Source organism: Bos grunniens, chromosome 1 (genome assembly GCF_055505025.1).
Source record: "Bos grunniens cultivar Pamir isolate PY7600 chromosome 1, Bosgru_T2T1.0, whole genome shotgun sequence".
Classification (NCBI taxonomy): domain Eukaryota; kingdom Metazoa; phylum Chordata; class Mammalia; order Artiodactyla; family Bovidae; genus Bos; species Bos grunniens.
In genome coordinates, this window is record NC_141165.1 from 71,984,666 (window position 1) to 72,008,576 (window position 23,911).

The following is a 23,911-nucleotide window of genomic DNA, read 5'->3' on the forward strand; positions in this document are numbered from 1 at the left end:
AAAAACACATCCTTCTTAGTCCCTTCTTAACGTAAAACAAAGACTGGGGGATCCTCAGAGAGTTCCAGAAGTTTGAACACTAGTGGGGAGGAAGACCACGCCTCGCATGTGACCAGCGAGGAAAGAGGCCGCCTTGGAGCCTGCAGCCTCGGCTTCTCACCTGGGCCTCCCAAGTAGTGGCCGCGGACCCGCGAGCCGCCTCCCCTGGGAGGGTCTGCCCTCCTCTCCCGACTAAACGTCCCTGAATCCCTCGAGCCGTCGAGATGCCCGCAACCCAGCCCCGGGGAGGACACCACGCTCTCCACTCTTCCTGGGCTGTGCCGGGCTCGGCCTCCACACGCGGCGTAGTGGGAATAGAACCAAACCCACCATACAGTGCACTCGAGTATACGAGCGAGTCTCAACACACTTGAGTCTAGAGTCCGGGAGGCAGGCGCGCCCGTCCGCGCCTCGGGGCGACCAGAGTGGGAAAGGGTGGCCTGGAAAGCAGGCCTGCAGGCGACCCGGGACTCAAGCTTCCACTTACTCGGTCCGCGCCGCTTGTCCCTCGGCGGATAACCTCCGCCTTCCCTCTCGCAGCCGGAGACCGAGCGGGACCCGGAGGCGGGGCCGCGCGGGGCCTTGTAGGCCGCGCCGGGAAGTACGGGCCGAGAGCGCGGGAAACGCGGCGGCGCGCGAGGGACGCCGCTGCTGCGGGGCCGGGGTTATGCAGCCCGGCAGACCGATCGAGCCTCGGCTCTCCAATGCGAGCGCGGTCGGGTCAAGCAGACCGGTCCCGCAGGGCCCCGCCAACTTAGAAGACCGACCCGACCCAATGAGACTCGATCACCCACAGTCCCGACTGTCCTCGGGAGGAGAGGGGGGCGAGAAGTTTATTCTAGAGTCTCTGAAAACCGAGGTTCCCAGCCTCTTCACACACTCGCGCGCGCTCCCTGGTTAGAAGCTCAAGAGCTTGGATTTTAAAACACGTTTCTCCCCGAGTCGTGTCCGGCGGAGGGTCTGCCTGGCCCGCGCTCCCCTGTCCTTTTAAGTGCGCATCAAGTGGCAGGTTGGTGTGGCGGTGGTGGTTTATCTAAGTGAATAAATGAATCATGTTGAGCGAGTTGACGGGAGCAACACGTTCAGAGTCCGCTAGTGATTTGGAGGCACTCGCGGCCGTACCCTCCGCAGGCTGGAGAGGCAATCGCCCTCGGATCTGGCGCGGGCCGCTCCCATCCGAGCCCCGCTTGGCCGGCACTCGGTCGCCCGCCCGCGCACCCGCGCCCGCAGAGGGTTCCCAGACCCAGCCCGCGCCGGAGGCTCCGAGTCCGACTTCTTTCCGTGTGGAATGGTGGAGCGGCCAGTTAGTGAATGATGGATTGCCTACGAGAGGGAGGCTAGTTTCCACGATAGCTCATGGCTAAAGCATGACACTATGTCATCCCTGTGAAACTCGTGATTTGTATGGTCATCAGTTCGCTGGAACACCCAGACCCTGATTGTGCGTACAGTGTTTTCTTCTAAAAAGCACTCGCCAATTTAAAACCAGGTCCCAAGTGCCCCTCTTGCTAATCCCCTCTGCCACTAAGTCCAATTAAATCCTCTCTTTTTAAAAAATCTCTTCTCTTTCCTCCTTTCTTCCTTCCCTTCCTTCCTTTTTTTTTTTTTTTCTTCTTTCCTTTCCTCCCTCCCTCCCTCAATCTGAGTCTTTTTTGAATGCAGCCTAGTCTGGTGGTGGGGGTGGAATGTCCCCCCTCCACATATCCCCAGTAGGGCTTTCTGCTTGTAGAGTTGGAGAGCTCATTTGGCCCCAAAGCAGTTTTGAATAGTGAAGTTTCCGATTCAGAGGCACCTATAAACGCCCCTATATAGTGCACACGTATTCCCCACCCCCTCCCCCCGTCAGAAAGCCGGCCCTGTAATTTAAGAGTCGTTTTTGTGGTGTGTGCTTGCTCCAACGAGAGGGGAGCTGACCAGTCAAATTAGTTTGTGGATACAGAAAGGTTATTTTGCTTTTTGTTTTTTTTTTTTAAGCAGTTTTCCAATTGAAGGCAGCTGGTTCTTGATTCCCTCACCTACTAAAGCAGTTAGTCACTTTCCCTTCATCATCACCCACTCCACATTTTAGTCATAGGCTGAAGTCTCCTCACATGTCAGATAGAATGAATTGCATTACAGCTTTTTAGACAAATTTTGGAGGCTTACCTACAAAACTGTCCTCCTATCCTTAACCAGAGAGAGAGTGAGGCCACCTGAGAGATTTTTAAACTTCCTTTTGACTGGGATTGAATAGATTAGTTGATAAAATATGTAAGGTTTACTCACTCTTTAGACACCTCAGGGTACTCACTGATGCCTTCCTAGCCTACAGACACATTCAGTCCCAAACCCCTCCCTTGTTGGAAAAAGGACAAGCAGTTCAGAATCTTCTTTCAGTTCATTATGAAAAGGAAAATAGCTTTCAGCAGGTTGGGACCTCCTTTATAAATTTTGACATTCAAAAAAATAGGACAGGGGAAGCAGGAAGAGATCATTCCTTTATTTCAGTGGATTACTTTTGTAGTGCAAAGTTATGAAACCCTGGAATAAACATTTTACAAATGTTTATTTGTAAATAAACTCCCACTCCACCTTAGTTGGAGGAGGTGTTTCTACTATTGACTTTCAGTTTTGCATAATGCCCCTCCCACACACACACCTTTCCCCTGGTGAGGAAAGTAACACTCCTCAGCCTATTCTATTAAAGGTTGCTCTTGATTTACACTCTCCACTTGCTTGCTTCACCAAAATACACTTATACAGGCACATTTTTCTTGATCCAGAGCATGCAGAGAGGTACATAACTTTTTAGTATTGCCTTAACTTTCATTCCTTTCAAACTGATATTAAGGTGTTCATCCTGAGACACAAAATGAATTTTTGAGAAACAGCCATGGGGAATACTGTTTAATTTTCTGTTTTATTGTTTGTGTTTTTCAAGTTTTGCAGGAAAGGCTTTAATTAGTGTCTAAGTAATAGCCCCAAGAATTCCTTATTAGATTATTTCAGACCAGTTGTAAACAAATAACATTACAGTTTCCAAAAGGGAAAGTAGAAGCTAAGATCAGTTCTGTCAAGACATTCATTTGAGTATTCATCTTTTATTTTGAATGGTTTGTGGGAAGAAAGGGAGGACTGAATGATGAAGGGGGCAAGAGAACCCAATGAAAACTTGTTTTTAAGACTAAAGCCATTTCCCCAGACTGTTGTCTTTCCACAAGTGACAATACACAGAACAGAAGTCATGAAAGTGGGTTACTGTCACTTTGGACTATTGGAGGCCCAGAGAGCCCTGGCATTAATTCCTGTAGAAAGGTAGAGGAATTTAGCCATCTTCTGCACTTCTCCTGCGGCACCCTCATTGCCTTAGGGTTCAGGGCTCAAAGTTGATACAGACCTCAGCTGAGTCTAGGTGTCAGGGCTCCCCCTGTGAGGGGAAGCAGATGTTCTCTGTGGAACCAAGGGGGAAGCAGGGTGGTTATAAGAACCCTGAGGGCATGGGGCACTGTAGCAGGAGGGCTGTGGCCAACAGTCCCCTTGCAGGATAGCAATCCATGAGTCTAAGCTAACTAATAGTAAATGAAAGAGAGCCAAGAGTAGGACCCTTTGGGTACTAAAGACTAACCTCTAGTTTGTTCTAGTCCTCCCCCTGGGATCCCATCCTAGGTTTTCTGTGATTGGAGATCTACCTAGAGAAGAAGGGAAGCATAGTAGGAAAACATGCCTAACCCCTGTCCAACATGCACGCACGGGTGGAGCTTGCAGAGATCAGCAGACACATCTCAAGTCCTCAGTGATCTGTGTGTCTGGCTTGTGCAGTTATGCATGGCCAACAGGGGGTGGGGGTTGGCAGGGAGGAAAGCCTGTTTCCCCCCCACCCCCCACAGTTACTCTGTCTGGGGCTGGTGTGTTTCCTCTTCCCCCAACCCTCCACCTCACCCCATCAGAACGAAACAGAATTGAAACTCCATTGCCTTTGCCTGCACTGAGCCTAAAAACTCAAGATTTGATAAGGTTACTGCACCATTGATACAATTGCAGATTTTTTTTTAAAGCTTCCTCAAAGAGACAGATGTTTGGGCTGATTAAGAATCGAGGAGGAAACCTGCAGCTGCACCAAGGAATAATCTATTGGACAAATATTTTAATAAAAAATATGAAGAGATCAGCCCGACCTTGCAAGGTCTTCTGCTTTAAAAAAATCTTTATCAAACCCCTATTCTATGGCTTCAATAAACAGAACCCATTACCTCACGGCATCTTTTGTTGGCCCCATACAAGAGAGAACAAAATGGTTATTCAGGGGAACGCTTTCGATTTTTATTGTGGGTAGCCTGCACAAAGAGCCGTGTTATTGTATTTAAAAGAACCATCTGTAGCAGAAACAATGGCATCAAATTATCTTTGAATACCCACTGAAAAAACATAAAGCTTTTTTTTTTATTCTTCTTCTGTACGGTGGGGGGATAGAGCAGTGTTAGGATAACTGACTTTTTTGTTGTTCTCTGGGTGCATTCTTCTCGCTCCCCCTCTCTCTCCCCCTCACCCTCTCTCTCCTCTCTCTCTCCCTCTCCCTCTCTCTCTCTCTCTTTTAAAAAATCAGCCATTTGGGGTTTTAAGCCATAAACGATTTTTCTTGTTGCAGGGGATTGCAGTGGCAAAGCTAGGCTAGGTCTTGGAGGCTGGTGTAAGGCGAAGCGGGTGAAGGCAGGAGGCTGATGGAGAGACTGGGGGGAAGAAAAGCCGAAATGGATTCATGGTGCCTTGGATGGAGGACGAGAGGAGAATTGCAAGCTCCTTCAACTCGTTCTGTCCGGTGAGAAGTGATCAAGCTTGGGCTGACAAGAGGCTCAGGGAGCCCTCACGTTCTTTTGCTTTTTTACCTGCCAATCAAACTGCTACAAGACAACACCCTGATCTGGCATGGACATGTAAGTAGCTTGCAACCCAACTTTGACATTCACTGCTAGCTCCCTCCTCTCCGCCCACCCCCCCCAACTCACTCTTCCTCTCATTCTATTTTTTTTTTTTTTTGACCTTTAAGAGATCTGGAAATACACTCTGTGTGGCAGTCATTTTACACAGATTTAAGTCTGAAAGCGTTAACTTTTGGAATTAAACACTAATTTTGATTTCTTTAACAAATGCAGAAATGAAATGACATTATTTTATTCTCTTCTGAGCAGTTTTAGCACTGAACATAATAGTTGCCTTCCCTGGTGTGTGTTTCCTTTTCTATGAAAATGAAGAAATCTGTGAGCCCCCAGAGAGAAATGCAGAAATGAACAATTCAGGCTTCCATTTCAAAAATATTAAATTCTAACATTTCATCTCTACAAAGAACCTTCTCCATACCTAGATTACACAGAGTAGAACGAGTGATTTGCGTCAAAAGGTATATATCATTAAGGGGCTGCTGCTGTTTTATCTGGCATCTTACTATTTTGGTGGTGGCTGAGGGGAAGGGTGTGAAAAGAGAAGGAAAAGGACATGGCGACACCTTGTTCTTTATGAGAGATTGACACTGAGGAGGCTAGAAAAGCAAGAGGGCAGGATAAGCCGGAAATATTACCTGAGAGAAGGAATTACAGAGCATGGCGAAGCTGGAAGCTAGGAGGGCTTCTGTGGGAAGTTGTGCGAAGGGGTGATAGGGCTTGCTCTCTGGTGCCCTCTAATGGCAATTTAAACCAACGTTTTACTTTCTCAAGTCTACACAGAAAAGCAGCTGGGTTTTGTCGTTACCGTTGGTGGGCTCCCCCCCCCGCCCCCCCCCCCCACCACTCCCCGCAGACTTAGAAACTGTAGACTACTTGTGTAAATTAATTGTTTTCATCCTGGAAACTTATGTACGTGCCTTAAAATTATCAGTATATTTTCCTCAAACATTCGTCCTCTTCCAAAATTTTGTTAAGAGTAATAGAAAAGGAGAAGCTAATGGCAAACTGACTTATGGAGGGTGGCCCATGCCCAATTAGTAATTCGGGGGAAAAGATTTCTTTCCCACCTGAACAACATTCTGACTCTCTTACTACACTGGAGAAATGCAGCGGGCTGGGGTGAGGAGGGAAGATTTGGAAATTGCAGATTCTGACATAGGTTCATTATAATACAATTTTAAGGGGTCTCTTAGGAACCTCTGTTATTTCGACATGTGGTGGTAAGAGGGCTTTCCTTCCCGCCTCCTTTTTCTTTTTCTTCTTTCTTTCGTTGCTTTTTTCCTTTTTTTTTTTCTAAATTTGGTAGATAAAGGTTAATCTTGGGCTGAATGATAGAACTATGATTGACAAGAGAAAAGGTGTTGAGGGCAGGTCGCGCTGTCTTATTTACAGCCCACTGCTTGCTGTAGAGTCTTTGTTAGGACTGGAAAGCTAATTTAGTGCTGATCAAAAGCACCACAGAGTTAAAGGACTGGTAATGACTGCTAATTTCATTTCAGCCTCATGCATCCCCAACTGCTGTAATTAAAGACACGCTATTTAAATACAGGTGAAGGTTTTTTTTTTTTTTTTAAGTTAGGGTGGGGGTGGGTGGATTACAATTTTATTTAGATTTCATCTTACATACTTGGGTGTTATGTAGTCCAACATCAAAAAAAAATTTTTTAGAGTCGCTTCTTGTCATTTATACATGGCTTTGCAGAATAGGCAACGTGAAATGTGTCAATCACATAAAAGTCCCTATTTAAAGAAAGAAAATGAGTAAAAAAGGATGCAGAGGAGTAACTGTTTTGGGGGATTTAAATATTTGGGTCTCTTTTTTCCCCCTTCAAATTAATAGAAGGGCCTTCGAAATAGCTAAAGTATTTGAAACTTGGGGCAGGGTGAACAGGCCAAAGAGATCAGTGTCAGCTTTTTAAGTACTTCTAAAAAGATCATGTGAACAGATGGAAAAATATATTTTTAATTAAATAATTTCCCTCACACTGTAGCTGCAGTGTTGGCTCAGAAACCATGTAATTCCCCCACCGATAGGAGTCTCTTTATATAGAACATCAAAGGATAAAAAGCTCTACATTTTCGTAGTTGGTTAAAATTGATAAACCCCCGCCACACACACACACACATACACACACACACACACACGCACGCGCGCACACACACACCCCAAAAAAGAATTTAGCCTTTAATCTCTTTTTATCCACGAAGACTAAAGCTCTGTACTCGACCCCGTGAGCGGCTCTCGCCTTCAGGGGCTAGAACCCGGCTCAGATGTGAAGCGGCGCTGAGCCGCCGCGCAGGTTCGAGCCCAGCGCCCCCTGTTGGACACAGTCGGAGCTGCGCAGCGCCAGTCCTGGAAATCGCTAGAACCTTGCTCTGGGGTTAAAGATAACACGCTTTATTACCGTCCAAAAAGGAGATGGGACCAGGAAACAAGTTCTTGTATCTTTGAAAGATAATATAAGTTTAATTCAACAAAAACTAAAAGGAGATAACACAATTTTAATTCAATAAAAAAGACGAATCTATTCTCCCTCCTCACATCCCGCAGCCACATCCTGTCCCCCGTTTGGGTTTGGTAATCTCTTTAAAGATTCAGCGAGAGTAAAACAGGTACAGAAGCATGATTTTAAAAAGAGAGAGAGAGAAAGAGGATTTTCCTCTGTAGCAGTGGAGAACCAACCAAAAGTTACCTCTCCCGTTCTGTACACATTAAAAAACAAAAAAAACCGAAGATGCTGTTGCGTGCTGTATTGATGTTGTCCACAGCATCTTGTTGCCCTAAGAGGTCCTTCACATGTAGTAACAGAGTCTCTGACTAAACGAAATAACTTGCTCCTTTAAAAATTTATTTTCAGAGTGTAATTAAAAGGCCAGTCTCTTTGAATGTTTCCATTCCCCCAGACCAATCTTGATCAAACTTTTCCTTTTCCGGCTAGCGCTTAAATTCCAGGTATTCTCTAAGAAACAAGTTCCTGATACCTCTCCCTCTCTCTTCACCACCCTCCACCCCCACCCGGAGCTGTAGGATTCCAGGAAAGCTGTGCCGGCGGTAAAGAGTATTTTCTTTTGAAATTCAGCATTTTCGTTGACTAGGAATCCAAATCATCCTAGGGGAAAAGGAGTATTTTTTTTTTACACTTTCAAAAACTACCTGTCTACGTAAGAAAGAGCTTTGACTTTTTCTTTGGTTTGGGAGTGAGGGCAAAGGTACACTTTGAAATCGTTCAGAAAGATTAACTATAAAAATGACACATTCTCTGAATTTAAAACAGTGGGGAAACATGGATTTGTTTAGGTGTTTAAGATCAAACTGAAACGACGTGTGTGCTAAATGAACACACATGATCTCAGCAAGGTGTTTGGTGATATGGTTCTTGAGGGCTGTACTTACAATTCTAACTTTTAGATAAAAACCTTAAGAAGTTTAAGGCTTGCTTGCTTGCTTGAAGTTTGCCTTTTGAAGGAAACTAGCTTAATTTTCATAATAGAATTACTTTTTAAAAGATTTAATACTGTGGCTACACAAGTTGTTTTTAACGTTGGTCTTACCTTTGTTCTCACCTCCCAGTCAGCAGATCTGAGATTGTGTTTTCAGGGAAATTGCTGTTGGGTGAGAGGAGAGATGTTTTCTCTCCCTGATTCCAGAATCAAATCTTGGTTTCTGTTTCTCAATACTTGAGTTCAGAAACAGTGGCAGAAAGAGATTCAAGGCTTTTATTCCGTTTTTACCTGGAATTCTATGGAAAAGACAGGCAAGCAGACTTTCCCCTCCCCCTTCCCCCCCCCCCCCCCACCCTTTGCTTCACTGAAAGGCTAGTTAGTCCCCATTACAGAAATATTAAGTCTGGGCAAACTTTCATGCCAACCTCCTTAAGGTGACAAACTGAGCTCTGACAGCCGCGGTCCAAGGCTGCCTAAGGCGTAGGGAGGCCAAAACCAGCAGAATCTTGGAGGTGACCAGAATCTTGGAGGTGACCAGCTAAAGGGGCTAGATATATGCTTGCTGTTCCGAAGTGATGTAGAATTTGCAAAAGCAGAGGCCGAGATTTCACACACACACACACACACACATGCGCGCGCGCGCCCTGCTCCCCCCTACCCCCTCGCAACCTCTGCCCCGCGGGGGTCCCAACCTACTGGGAGAAGTCTAAGGAAGGAGCTGCACCTGGCTGCCAGAGGGCAAGCAATGAGCCCCCAGATTCCCAGGACCCAGGGAGAAAGCACAGCCCCAAGTTTAGGAAAAAGAACTGAACAAGTGGGTGGCCTAGGCCTGGAAATACCACCCAGCTCTCCCAGCACAGTGTCATTGCTGTGGTTTCAGGCGGCCTCAGCCCCTGCAGGAATCTCACGCCCCACGCTGGCAAGCAGGAAAGCAGCCTCGCATCTTTGGGGCCTAGGGAGGAGGCAGCAACTGACTCCGTGGTAGCAGGCAAAGCCGCAACGCTGGCAACCCGCTGCGTTTTCTCTGCAGGAGCAAAGTGCCCTTTAGGGGCGGGGCGGGCATTTTTGGTCTCTTGTCCCAGTGTCCACGCCAGTGCCCGCGTCTGTTGGCTGAGCCCCCTGCTTTGTAAGTAGTCAATCTTGTCCGTTTCTGAGGGCGATCCAGGAGGATGGGCTAGCCTAGCTTTGGGCCCACTGGGTGCCAAGTCCTCAGACCCCTCTCCCCTCCATCTCTCACACCTTTCCTGGTGAATACAAACCCTCCTTCTGAAAGCCAGTATATGAGGCTTGGAGTTTTGTAGCTATTTGGGAGTGTAGAAAATGATTATTAAAACCAAGATTATAAGGATGAACCTTCATTTATTATTGTTTGCTCTTTTACTTTGTCTTTAAACTTTGAAGATCTTTAAGTTCATTTGATCCAACCCTGAGACAGACAGGGACCCAGGGAGAAAGTACAGCCCAGCTTGGGCAGGAGCTGGGGTATAGACAGATACTCACCTCTCCACCACTCAGTGGGCAGATAAGTGCTGCCAGACTGTGGGTCCTAATCCAGGGCCCAGCTGCTATGTGGGTTGCTGAAGGGTGTTGAAACTACAAGTACAACTTGACACCACTGAGCCCACAGTGCTTGTCAATAATCTGTGAATTAGGTGCAGAGATTGTCACCGTAGATCATAACAGTTTCTGAAGGACTCATTACAGCCTATCGTGTCAATGATCTTCAAATTAAGGAGAGGGGTGGGGCGGGAGGTAAAAGGAGTAAGGAGAGCCTGCAAAAAGGAAAGAAGTGTGGGAGGGGAGATAAAAGTCAGAGCCCCAGCTCCCAAGGAGCCTTTAAAGATTATCAGGCTAGCGATCTGAGAATTCCATTGGGATGGATTTGGAAGCCCAACTTCATGTGAGCCTGAGCCAGGTCTGGAAGCAGGGGTGCTAGGGCTTGAGCAGAAGTGGGCCCCTGGGAAGGCAGACTCTTCAGACATTTCTTTTGAGAGCAGAAGAGCTTTGGGGAGAGTACTCCAGATGTAGAGGGGAGGCCTTAAAGATGCCAGTCCATCCAGTATGGGTGTGCACTTTCATTTACAGTGCTTTCCAGGGCTAGATGTTGCTGCAAATCTTGGAGCAAAAGTGGGTAACAGTTTTGTTTAGAGCTGATGGTAATTGTATGGTGTTTATTTGTTGGTTCTAATGGTTTTCTTTCAGTGTATTTTCATGGAAACAGGTGAAAATCTTAATTCCTTTTCCTTTGATAGTGTTCCTGTCCCTCACACATACCTTAATTAAGCAGATCTTTCTTCCCCCAACTTGCTTTTTGGGGTGTCAGACACCTCTGCCTTGTGAGGTTGTTGAGTTGTCACTCTCGGGGAATTTGTATTATGCCTGACTGTACTTCTGGAAAGGGGATTTTGCAGGTAACACAGGAGCAGTGTGCACCATGAGATCTCCAAAAGGAAGGAAATTAAACCCCACTACTGTGGCTTGGAAGGGACCAGGCTAAGGGAAAGATGTTCTCTCTGCTTGGTGGGCTGCCGGTGCAGGCTGTGAGGAGCCCAGCCCACACTTTGGTGTTACTTATCTGTCATTTAATATGGTCTAGAGAAACTTTAAGGAGGACTTAGATTTGTTTTTCACATAAAAGCTGTGGTCATAGTCAACTGAAATAATCACATTTGGAAAATTTGAGACAATCGTCTTTTTCCCAAAATGGGGGCAACAATCCTAGTCGCTGGAAAATTAGGATTCTAAGGAAACCCTGTTCCTTTGGTATGATTAGTTGCATGAGATAGTATGGTCAATCAGGGAGATACGTATTTAGACTCACAAGCAATGATTTAGAGGTGGGAAAAGGCCCATGTGTTTTTTGGGCCATTTGCAGTTCTTGGTGATCTATATGCTGATTTTTATTTTTCATTTGCTTCTCCTAAATTTAATATCAAAATCAGAGGATCTTTTTTTTTTCAGTGCAAATGAAAACCACTGGTGGCAGCTATTTACTTATTTTTAATTAAATTTTTTATGTAGTATTGGAATATAGCTGATTTACAATGTTGTAATAGTGTCAGGTGGACAGCAAAGGGATTCAGCCACACACATACCTGTATCCATTCTCCCCCAGAATGGCAGCCTTTAAGTTTTCAGTTTGTGTTTTTAAAAAGAGAATTTCTATTTTAATAATTAGATTATTTAATGGCCACACTGAATTTTCCCTGCACAATAGCTGCAGTACAGAGACTGAATCCTATGTTAAAACTGCTTGATAATTCAGGAATAGAAATGAAATTGTGAAATTGTGTTAAATATTTTCCAGAAAATATTTAAGCTGGAATATACAGGGATGTGTGTGTATATATATATATATATATATACACACACAAATACATACTATAAGCAATATGATTATTATTATATACAACCCTAAAGACATACACAAGTGATTATATATAACTCTGTTTCTGTAATTTGAAAGGAGAAATATATTTAGTTTTATAACTATTGAGTTCTTTTTAAAATGTATTTATTTCATCAGTGGGAATTAGATGAAAGAAATGAGTATAAAAAGGAACTGAATGCAGAGTAGCCCTGCATTCCTTAGGTTTCAAGGGTCCTTACAGCTCTTGAGTGAAATTATTTGGTGAAATTGGGTCTGGACTGAAATAGCATTTGTTATCCCCTTATTCATTTGTTATGTGTAATACCACTTCTGAAAATTAAATGCAAGGTGCTGAAGGGACAGACAAGAAGAAAAAAATATGATTAAGCAATTTAAAATTGTCACTCTATCATGCATCCACATGCATGTCTATGCCTTAGTAAATAAAAAGGGATAGAGGTATATGCTAGTCCTTTGTATCAGCTAGAAACATTTATTATTTCTGTTGCTGTCAGTAATCCTCCACACTTCCAAAACCTGACAACTTTGCCAATAGGAAGAAAATGGGAGAAATACAAGTGAAAGTTTCTATCATTTTGAAAATTGCTTTATAAAAATTGAAGTATCCCCCTCTTGGATTTCCTAAAGCAAATGAAGTTTGGTAACAAGACAATTCTATTCTAATTTTTGCTCTTCCTTTCAGTATTCTAACTTTTTCCAGACTATTTTGTATTGATGTTCTGGGGAAATATATGGTGCTTTTTTTAAGGAAAAAAATCCTCTAATACGTTTCTTTCTTTACCTTCATTTACCTATGTTTGTTTGATAAATCTTGGAGACTCAAGTGTTGATCATTTTGAAAGTCTTGTGGCATGATCCAGTTTGGAGTGACTGAGGTTTTTTCCAGTTTAGAAGGGGGAAGGAAGCATTTTAAAAATTGACTTATACCAGTTTCCTTTCTTTATAATTCTCAGTTTTCTTTTTTCTTGCGTTGGGAGCTAAATGTCAATAAAATCTCATCTTACCAGATTGCACCAACGTTGTCCCAAACACTGAAAATCCTCCTTTATTTTTGTCTTTTAAAGTCAGGAACTTTCCTTGGGTTGCCGTACTTCTCTTTTTAGTTGTATTCGCCTCTTACTTCCCATACTGCTGGTATGATCTCTTTCACTCCAGTATGATCACTGCTATGGTCACTTTCCCTGGAGCTGGTTGGAAGGTTAGGATTCGAAGGAAATATGATTTAAAAGAGGAAGAAGAAGAAGAGAAAAAAAAAAACCCTTCATTTGGCCAAATCCAACTCCTAATATATTTAACCAGTTCCAGAATTAGAAATTCTTTCTGTACATTTTCTTCTATTTTTCTCTCTTTTTTTCCTTACATAATGAAATTAAAACTTTTGGAACCCACAGTTGACATTTTTCAGAAAATTGAGTTATCAAGGCAGTAATTATTTCACGGGGAGATAAAACTCTCATAGCCCTAACTGTCAAATAGGACCCTTTTCAGATTTTAATTACAAAATAAAATTAGTCTGCTCTTCCTCGGAATGGTTTGTGAGTGGTTAAACAGAGCTTTCCCCCCAATACTGGTGGTCGTCAAACTCTGCTAATTAGCAATGCTGAGAAATTCCAGTTAACAAGGACATTCTCCAAGACTCTGCAGGTTCCCTGCCGTTTGCCTTCATTTCCATAAGAAGATTAAGAGAGGAGGGGAACACACTCAAATGCAGATGCAGAAAAGAAGCGTTTTTTAACAAGCATCATAATAGTAAGATGCCTGGCTAGTTCTCACCTAATTACTGCAAGTTAAACCTCTATTTGCCACTAAGGAGAAAAAATAAGTCTACAGTCCCCCATCTCCACAAAATTGTTAGTTGGCTTCAGATACAACACTTGAGGAGGGATGCAGGAGTTCAGGAGGGAAATATGAATGCAAAAGGTTTTTTTAAAAAACTGAGTTACACTTAATCAGTTAAGGATTTGGAGTTGGGGCCTATAATAAAACAAAATCGAATCAAAATATCCTGGGCATTAAGGATTCTTAATTTCTAAGCTTACTCTGAAAGTGTGCAGCTTTTTGCTGCCCAAGGAAGGGAAATGTTACACTATCTTTAGATTAAGCACTTTCACATTTTCATAAACTGTGCCAGTGGCAACATTTTAAATTCTCAGAGGATGAAGCACCCTCTTCCAAGTCTTATTTTGATTCCTCAGTAGTCAATGGTGTATTGTTATTAGTACTGTAGCCGTCTGTTAGAAGCCTAAAGCCGGGCTGCTTCTGTCATCTATTATGATTGTTATAGTTATTATTATATTTAGGGCCCAGTGATGGTGCTGGATTGAAATAGAGTGGCCGGTGATCTGATTTTTTTAATGCATATGTTCTAAAAAATCTAATGAGAAAATTGTTTCTGCTATCACCATCTTCTTTAATCTTATTTTCATAGCACATTATTATGCATAAACGCCAGCCACAGTTAGTTTATTGCCTTGATAAGTACAGCAGGCTTAATTAAAATAAAGCTGTAAATAAATGCAACCAATGATAACACAATTGTAATGTATTTCCATAGCTTATTTATATGATAAAAGCAATTAACAAAAGACCTAGCCAGCCCCTTTAACCTCTTAAATGCATTATTATAGAGTTCAGGCACAAACACATGCATCTGAGAATGTATAAAAGCTTTTATATATCATACCAAGGAAAAATTTGTGCCTCTTACTACTACCCTTGAGAGAGATTAATAACGTTTGCTTCTATAACCATCCATTATTAGTATTTATTTTAATACATATACACCATTATCCACATCAACCCCTTGTATTTTTTTTCTTCAAACTTAATTATCCATAACCTTTTTTTTTTAGTTTTCCGATAATGCTATTAAGCGCAGACCAATGCATACACAATCATAAAGTGAATGCTTGGTCTGCCCTTCATGGCGTCTGGACAATCACAATTCATTCATATGTTGAATCTCATAATTTGTACCTATTTTTTCCCATGGTTTAACCTCCCACTTATCTCGAGGTTATATGTACATTTCTAAGCTAAGCAAATTAAATCCGATTCTTGTGATTTGGTTTCATAGCTTATACATGTTAACTTTTCTTTTGTTTAGATTACGTGCAATTAGTTTGGTCTCACTCCCATCCCCCTCATTTTTTTTTAAATTATTTCCAAACACCTTATTTTAAAGGTAAAAGCAATAGTCTTGGAAAAGTGAATCCACCAGTAGGGGGCGCACCAGCCACATCCCTGAAATCAGACGCGCTGAAAAGCCGGTGGCCGCCTTCTGTTACCCAGATCCTCTCAACCTTTTCTCTTTCCTAACTCCAGGTCTCTGTTTAGCTTAATATTACACCTCGAATAAACTGAAAACATTAAAGACTTTAAAATAGAAGGTTCTGCTTTATTTTGAAGAGTAAGTGTGTAAGTTTTCGAACTAGCATCATCCTTCCCGGATTCCTGATAACTACAACTAATCATAACTTAAGTGCTAATAAGAGAAACTGCAGGGGTAGGAGAGGCTGATTGGAAATAATATTTTACTAAGAAAAGTCTGCAACTTTTCCACAACTTTTCTGGGTTTCCAGGGAGCAGACTTGAGTTTGACTAGAACAGAAAAGCCTGGGAAGGCAGGGATCGGGAAGCTGGAGCGGGGGATGGGGTAGGGGGTAGGTTATGGGAAGAAGGTTAGTAAGGAACAAAACAATGCACAGTTTTGTAAAGATAATAAATGGAACGTGGCCGACAGATACTATTCAGTACATTTTCTTTGGGTGAGTAAGGGTAGATCAGGGGAGGAGGGAGGCGGAGAGAGTGTTATAGAAGAAAGAAAATAAGTAACCCTGATGGTTTAAGCCCTTTATAAAAAAGAAATGGCATCAGGTTTTTTTTTTTTCCATCTCCTCCCGTCCCCCCCGTCCCAGCCCACCCCCCCCCCCCCCGCTTTGTAGTCAAGTGCATTTTAGCCACAAAGATCCCAACAAGAGAGTGGAAGGAAACTTAGACGGGGCTTTGTTTGACTCCGTGTAGCGACAACAAGAGAAACAAAACTACCTATTTGTAACGGACGTGCTGCCATTGCTCTGCGCATTGAGCGCCTACCTATTGAAATCTTTACGTCGGGACAATGGGAGAGCGGCTAAAATTACCCTCTTGGGTCCTGGGAGGGCAGGATTCCTGAGCCCCTACTCCCGCCCCCATCCCATCCTCCTCCAGCCCGGGCCTGGCCGGGTTCGCTCCCTTCTCCAGCCCAGGTCGCCTTCCTCTTGCCTTGCCTGGCCTGCACCTGTGCCTGGAGAGCACCACCCCCGCCTCCCAGGCCCGGAACCCCCTTCGGGGGCAGCCCAGACCCAGGCTGCCCGGGCGATGCGGCCACCGCGGTAGAAGTCAGTGGGGGAAATGCCAGGGCTGGTTCTGCTGGAGTCCTGGGAACTCTGCGTGGGAGGGAGTTTGTGAGTGCGGCTCAAAAGCCACCTCCAAGCAGTGCCCGGGGATGCCAGGAAGTTGAGACTACCCTCCCCCACAGCCTGCACTTCTCAGGGCCCTTCGGTTGATCTTTTTCTTCCCCCAGCCCCCCTTTGGAACCCCGCTCCACTGAGATCCCTCCTTGGGGCGGGGGTGGGGTGGGGGCGGGGAGCTCAGGAGAATGGGGAGAGAGGACGAACGTCCCATTTTGCACGGACTGAGTGGAGGAAGATGGGTGGGAGCTGTGGCTAGGGTGAGGACCAAGCTGCGGTTTCCTGCCCCGCGGGCTGAGCTGGGCCGGGAAGAGGGTGGATTCGGCTGCTCACACAGGCCTGGTCTGACCTCAGCTCTGGAGGCAACCGCACAGTCGGAGCAGGATTTATTGGGGGGGGGGGGGGGGGGGAAGGAACAGAGTACATTACGTGGAAGCAAGAAGGTTTTGAGGACAGAACTTCTTGTCGGGACAGTGTGAGAAGGGGGCGAGCGAGTGTCGGTGCCCTTGGAGCGAGCCGGGCGAGCGGAGAAGCCAGCTTAGGGAGAAGCGCTGGAGCGGCTGGAGTTGGGGGAAGTGTGCGGAGGAGCGGGAGAACAATGACACACCAACTCCAGCACGGCTGGTTTCCCGAAATATTAGTGGGACAGTCTCACTGAGCCACCTTCTCTGCCCCGCCCCACCCCCCCCCACCTCAGCTTCTCGCGCCCCCCTCCTCATTTCAGCAGTCCGCACCAAAAGAGTAAATTCAAGATTAAGTTTAAAGAAGAAAATATCGTAGTCTTAGGGCTGTTTACCCACTTCCTCCGAAAAGGCGTGTGGTGTGACCTGTTGCTGCGAGAGGGGATACAAAGGTTTCTCAGTGGCTGGCAGGCAGGCTGTGGGAGCCGCCTCCCCCTCCCTCCCCCCCGCGCCTTCCCCCCCCCCCCCCGCCTCCCCCGCGCGGCTGGCGGCGCGGCAGGCCCCGCCCCCTTTCATGCAAAACCCGCCGGCGAGGCTGGGCTCGAGTGGAGGAGCCGCCGCGCGCTGATTGGTCGCTGGAAACCCATTTATTCCCTGACAGCCCCCGTCACATGGATGGTTGTCTATTAACTTGTTCAAAAAAGTATCAGGAGTTGTCAAGGCAGAGAAGAGAGTGTTTGCAAAAGGGGGAAAGTAGTTTGCTGCCTCTTTAAGACTAGGACTGAGAGAAAGAAGAAGAGAGAGAAAGAAAGGGAGAGAAGTTTGAGCCCCAGGCTTAAGCCTTTCCAAAAAATAATAATAACAATCATCGGCGGCGGCTGGATCGGCCAGAAGAGGAGGGAAGCGCTTTTTTGATCCTGATTCCAGTTTGCCTCTTTCTTTTCTTCCCCCAAATTATTCTTCGCCTGATTTTCCTCGCGGAGCCCTGCGCTCCCGACACCCCCGCCCGCCTCCCCTCCTCCTCTCCCCCCCGCCCTCGGGCCCCCCAAAGTCCCGGCCGGGCCGAGGGTCGGCGGCCGCCGGCGGGCCGGGCCCGCGCACAGCGCCCGCATGTACAACATGATGGAGACGGAGCTGAAGCCGCCGGGCCCGCAGCAAACTTCGGGGGGCGGCGGCGGCGGCGGCGGCAACTCCACCGCGGCGGCGGCGGGCGGCAACCAGAAGAACAGCCCGGACCGAGTCAAGCGGCCCATGAACGCCTTCATGGTGTGGTCCCGCGGGCAGCGGCGCAAGATGGCCCAAGAGAACCCTAAGATGCACAACTCGGAGATCAGCAAGCGCTTGGGCGCCGAGTGGAAACTTTTGTCCGAGACGGAGAAGCGGCCGTTCATCGACGAGGCCAAGCGGCTGCGAGCGCTGCACATGAAGGAACACCCGGATTATAAATACCGGCCCCGGCGGAAAACCAAGACGCTCATGAAGAAGGATAAGTACACACTGCCGGGAGGGCTGCTCGCCCCGGGCGGCAACAGCATGGCCAGCGGGGTCGGGGTGGGCGCCGGCCTCGGCGCGGGCGTGAACCAGCGCATGGACAGCTACGCGCACATGAACGGCTGGAGCAACGGCAGCTACAGCATGATGCAGGACCAGCTGGGCTACCCGCAACACCCGGGCCTCAACGCGCACGGCGCCGCTCAGATGCAGCCCATGCACCGCTACGACGTGAGCGCCCTGCAGTACAACTCTATGACCAGCTCGCAGACCTACATGAACGGCTCGCCCACCTACAGCATGTCCTATTCTCAGCAGGGCACCCCTGGCATGGCGCTTGGCTCCATGGGCTCGGTGGTGAAGTCCGAGGCCAGCTCCAGCCCCCCCGTGGTTACCTCTTCTTCCCACTCCAGGGCGCCCTGCCAAGCCGGGGACCTCCGGGACATGATCAGCATGTACCTCCCCGGCGCCGAGGTGCCGGAGCCCGCCGCCCCCAGCAGACTTCACATGTCCCAGCACTACCAGAGCGGCCCGGTGCCCGGCACGGCCATTAACGGCACACTGCCCCTCTCGCACATGTGAGGGCCGGACGGTGAACTGGAGGGGGCGGGGGAGACATTTTCAAAGAAAAAGAGGGAAATGGAGGACAGCAAGAAACAGCATGGAAAAAAACCCGGTACGCTCAAAAAAAAAAAAAAAAAAATCATCCACAGCAAATGACAGCTGCAAAAGAAAACGCCAATCCCATCCACACTCACGCAAAAACCGCGATGCCGGCAAGAAAACTTTTATGAGAGATCCTGGACTTCTTTCGGGGGGACTATTTTTGTACAGAGAAAACCTGGGGTGGGCAGGTGGGGAGGGCGAGGGAATGGACCTTGTATAGATCTGGAGGAAAGAAAACTACGCAAAACTTTTTAAAAGTTCTAGTGATACGGTAGGAGCTTTGCAGAAAGTTTGCAAAAGTCTTTACCAATAATATTTAGAGCTAGTCTCCAAGCGACGAAAAAAATGTTTTAATATTTGCAAGCAACTTTTGTACAGTATTTATCGAGATAAACATGGCAATCAAAATGTCCATTGTTTATAAGCTGAGAATTTGCCAATATTTTTCAAGGAGAGGCTTCTTGCTGAATTTTGATTCTGCAGCTGAAATTTAGGACAGTTGCAAACGTGCAAAGAAGAAAATTAATCAGATTGGGCATTTTAATTGTTTAAAAATTGTACAAAAGGAAAAAATTAGAATAAGTACTGGCAAAACCATCTCCGTGGTCTCTAAAGGGGCAAAAGTTTTAGATTGTACTAAATTTTTTTAACTTAACTGTTAAAAGCAAAAATGGCCATGCAGGTTGACATCGTTGGTAATTTATAATAGCTTTTTTGTTTTCCAACTTTCCATTTTGTTCAGATGAAAAACCAACATGAAATTACTGTGTTTGAAATATTTTCTTATGGTTTGTAATATTTCTGTAAATTTATTGTGATATTTTAAGGTTTTCCCACTTTTAGTTTCCGTAGTTGTATTTTAAAGATTCGGCTCTGTATTATTGAATCAGTCTGCCGAGAATCCATGTATATATTTGAACTAATACCATCCTTATAACAGGTACATTTTCAACTTAAGTTTTTACTCCATTATGCACAGTTTGAGATAAATAAATTTTTGAAATATGGACACTGAAATTATGCTTGAGTCTTTCATTTATTTGGATAACATTGTGATTATAACCCAGCTCCTCGGGGAATATACTGTGCTCAGCCAAGAACGCAGAGTACCTAAAACCTTGGTATTCTAGTCCAGTAGCATGTGCTAATGTTAACAGCAACAAATAAATGGCTGGATGATTAATTGAATAAGTATTCTCGAAAAAATGGAAATGCTTATGTCATTTCCAAAACAGAAACTAGGGACATATATTGTAAACCCACCCCCTCCTTTTCTAAGCAGCATGAATAAGCATGATGGGGACTTAAACTGATTTATGCCACTTGTTGCCAGAAAGGAGTCAATTCTGAAAATTTTCATGTAGCTTAGCAGATGGGGTATTGAGCCAAATCAGAACCAGGTTGGCTGGTTTTGTTTTCGTTTTCTTCACAGCACAATGGCCCTTTGGAAACGTGGTTATAGGGGGAAATGATGCTTCTTGTATAGGAATAATTGCAAACTAGACAAGCAAAGTGCTCATCTGCTGGGTGGGTGTTTAGATTACTCTGGCCCTGCTATTGTCTGAGAAGGAACAAGTGGTTTGCTTCTTTGTTCCATCACTTCATAAACTTTCTTCTCTACGTTTTCCTGTTTAGGGACAAGGGAAAGCAGAGAGCGGCTTGCAAAAACTCCCCGACTTATCACAGCTATTTATTATTATTATTTATTTTCTTTTTTCCTCTCTCTCCCTCCACGAATTCCATTTCTTAAATTGACAGCGTGGGTCCAAGCCTGTAGCCCCAAATCGGATAATCTCTGCAGCTGATAACAAGCAAAAGAGAAGCCAGGCAACAGCCATATTAAAGAAGAAAACAATCAACTCTGAGGTAGATATTTTACTTTGTCCGGTCTAATCACATTTAGAGATGATTGTGCTTTTGATCTGTTAACCATGTTTTACTAGAGTAGTAGAGAAGTAGGGGGAGGGGAAAGGGGGTGGAGAAACAAGATTGGATTTGTTGTTTTCTTTTGCCCTAGGAAAGGTAAAGAAAGACTGTAGTTATCCTCAGTGGGAGCGGAAAAGTTAGGGAATCGCCACGGTCTTTGAATTAGCGATGTTTCAGCTTCGCAGCGAATCCGCGCGCTTTGGCGCAGAGAATCTGTAAGACCGACTCGGGGACTTTTCTTTTATTCACTACTTAAGTCGTTCATCTTCCCCTACCGAAGGGGACCAGGAACCTAGAGTCCTGCCTTAGGAGCGTGGGTTTCCTTCCTACAATTTCAAGGGCTTGTTGTGTGAACTTGCCACAACTTTGGAGAAGTTGGAATCCAGCTGCGCCTTTCACCCTTGAGTAAAGTATCGGCTGCAGTCACTAAATTAGTTCATCCCGTTGGTTTGCATCTTCTCGTTTTCCAAAAAAGTATTTCTCTCTCGTGGTGTTGTTATATTAGTTCTGGGCTCAGCTGAGGATATCCTCATATTTTCTCTTTTTATTTCATATGGATTGCTTTATGTGTTGGTTTTTTATTTTATTCCCTTTTTTCATCCTCATTTTTAGGGTAATATTGTACTGAGAAAGACAATTATTATGCCAGTTCCCAATTCTAAGTGAGGCATTTCCCCCCCTAATTAATGCAGAGACTCTAAAAGAATTTCCCCTGGCCTGGCCAGCCATTGTAATGCATATACAGATTATTCACGTGGTAATGAGCACATTCGCCAGTTCTTGCTCACACATACGAATAAAAGAAACTTTGAATAAAGATCCAAATGATCTTGCTGGGGGGTGGGTAGAATATTCCCGGAATTTGAGCCAATCAACTATATAGAGTGTATATATTTGAAAAAAAAAAAAGATATATTAGAAATATGTATTGGGGTTTGGAGTAATTGCACTGCACTAACCTGTTTAAAAAGCCCCACAGGATCAGACTGAAAAAGAAAAAAACTTATTGGCAAAATGCTCAGATTCAAATATTTTGCAAGAGTGATATTGTGGGAAGTTGAACTAGTTTTGAATGACTGTTACTGTCTACTGAAAGGAGAGTACTTGCGTTCTCCCTCCTAACCCTCCATATGTCCTAACCAATGAATGGAAAAACATATTGTTTGCAAATATAAATGCTTTTGATAAACCGCGTTTGAGGAAAATGATGCATATTTCATCACTCATTGGATTGGGTTAAACGGTTCCCCAAGATGTGTAGTTTCATGGCTAGATCGATACTGAACATATGATATTTTAATTATAACATGATTTCCAAGAAGGGGGTAAACCCATAAGCTTGCCTAGAGATGATTATCTCCCAGTGCTAAAGTTGTTGAGTGTTCAGTTCCTTCCTTGGGATATTATCCTGCTCACTAAAACTATTCAACTTGCAGTGAAAGAGGTGAATTTAATGTTTTGCTAACCTTATACACAGGATAGAAATGGGCAGAAGGATGAGATTATTTGTTCCCTCTGCAGTTTTTTTCTCTCCCTGCATCCCCTCCCATACTTTAAATAAAGAGTGTTAAAATATTTTGCTGAGCTGTAGTAGATTAGCAAGGTTTCTTGCCAGTGCTGGGAAGCCGGTATTACAGATGGTCCCAGGGGAAAATGGCTCACATTAACCACTAAATGAATATTTGACAAGGGCTCATTCGGAGGTATTATTACTATAAACGTGTCCCTACTGGACTTTTCAAGGGTCAAAGAGCAACGCTTCAATTAATTATTTAGTCTGCTAGTAGATTTGGTTGTAATAGCTGTACTTATTTCTAGAACCGACACATTCTTATAGTAGGAAATCTCAGGAGAATCTTCTCCATCAGCAGTGCCTTGAATTGAAATACACACAGAGCCCTGGCATTCTAAAGCTGACTTTTTCATAAAATCTTTTCCTGGATTGGGAGTATGTGTATGTGTATTAAGGGGGAGGGGGGTTATAGTCTCTTTTTCTATTTTATTTACTGGTTTTAGGTTTCAAAGGAAGAAAACAAGAACATAATAAGTTGTCTTATTTCTGCATCATGTCTGGCATAGTCTTTCAGGGCCTTGCAATTTGGAGAGAGAGGGGAGGAGATTTATTTATAACCTTTGCCTTTTCTAAGTGGAGATGTCACAGAATTTCAGAAACTCAAGCAGGCTCTGAATTTAGAAAGGATACAGATTCCCATTTGCCAGTAAAATTCAGGTTTTAAAATGGAAGATTCTGTAGATTGAGTACTGAGTTCTAGTAGTCTCACAGTAAATTAGGGTACAAGATAATCCCTCCTCCTCTCTCTACCTATTGGGTATGAACATTTCCAGGTGTAGTGGGGGGGTGAATGTTCCATTTCTGCCCTGTCATAAGTTCCTCTGAGACCCCAGGTAAAATGGGAAGAGAATGATTTTGAGAGTAAGATTCTTTGACAATAATATAAGGTGAATGAATAAGAGATAAGCTGCAAGGGGTGGGGGAACGGGGAACGGGATGCAGTAATTACAAACCCAATTCATTCAGCTTTTCAGAACTTTTGTTGTGGGCGCTCCATTGATGGGTTTTGAGCTGCCACTTTTCTCACATTATAAGGAACTGATCAGCACCTCAGGAGGACAAGAAATACCGTTTAACTGCATAGTGATGGGGTCTTCATTTAGAACCCTTACAAGAAGAAAATTAAACAGTGCCTTTGTGTGCACAAGGTTTACTTTTCAACTGCTAACAGTTTATAGCTAAATGCCCTGAGATTGAACTTTGATTGTGGTTTGATTGCCTGATATCTGGCATTGTTAATTAATTTATTTGTTGTAATTAAAAGATTTTAAAATATCCTTCCCCCCTGCTTTTATTTCTTGCTTTTGGAGGATTTTGCAAAACGGGTTCTTATATTTTGCTTTGTGGAAGGAATTTCCTTTGCCATGAGCTTTAGCAGAGGCCTGAATTAACATTTTCCTGAACTTCCTTTCCACCACCACCACCGCCCCCCCCCCCCCCCCCCCCCCCGCAATATTGCCTTAAAATAATTTGCATCTCACTGTTTTTTATACTGCCTTTCCTTGCTCTCAGAGCAAAGGCTGTTTTCAGGACAACTACAAGTGAGATTGGGGGTAGGGTTGATTGATTTATTTTCGTTGCTTTTTTTTTTTTTTTGACCGAATTTGGAAGAT

The 23,911-nt window shown here is 44.7% G+C and overlaps 3 protein-coding genes across 3 annotated transcripts in view; 2 read left to right on the plus strand and 1 right to left on the minus strand.

Annotated features, from left to right (window-relative positions):
- The window catches only part of LOC147379600 (uncharacterized), a 98,498-nt gene extending 95,711 nt beyond the window's left edge, over window positions 1–2,787 (minus strand). Inside the window, exons 1-4 of the mRNA XM_086415389.1 lie at window positions 2,755–2,787; window positions 1,162–1,362; window positions 918–1,072; window positions 527–820 (exon numbers count right to left, since the gene is read on the minus strand). Of these exons, the coding sequence (XP_086271515.1) occupies window positions 527–820; window positions 918–1,072; window positions 1,162–1,362; window positions 2,755–2,787 (683 nt within the window). The remainder of the gene's footprint in view (window positions 1–526; window positions 821–917; window positions 1,073–1,161; window positions 1,363–2,754) is intronic.
- A 17-nt stretch (window positions 2,788–2,804) lies between these two features.
- Window positions 2,805–23,911, plus strand: part of LOC147379602 (uncharacterized) — a 46,676-nt gene continuing 25,569 nt past the window's right edge. The window contains exons 1-3 of the mRNA XM_086415405.1: window positions 2,805–2,814; window positions 4,843–4,949; window positions 20,558–20,665. Coding sequence (XP_086271531.1) covers window positions 2,805–2,814; window positions 4,843–4,949; window positions 20,558–20,665 — 225 coding nt within the window. The remainder of the gene's footprint in view (window positions 2,815–4,842; window positions 4,950–20,557; window positions 20,666–23,911) is intronic.
- Window positions 17,316–19,816, plus strand: SOX2 (SRY-box transcription factor 2). The gene has a single exon (XM_086395694.1). It carries the CDS (start codon window positions 17,753–17,755, stop codon window positions 18,713–18,715), a length of 963 nt encoding a protein of 320 aa, XP_086251820.1. The 5' UTR covers window positions 17,316–17,752; the 3' UTR covers window positions 18,716–19,816.

What these genes read in the sequence shown, in the direction of transcription:
- SOX2 (XM_086395694.1), top strand. Translation starts at nt 17,753, where the DNA reads ATGTACAACATGATGGAGACGGAGCTGAAGCCGCCGGGCCCGCAGCAA.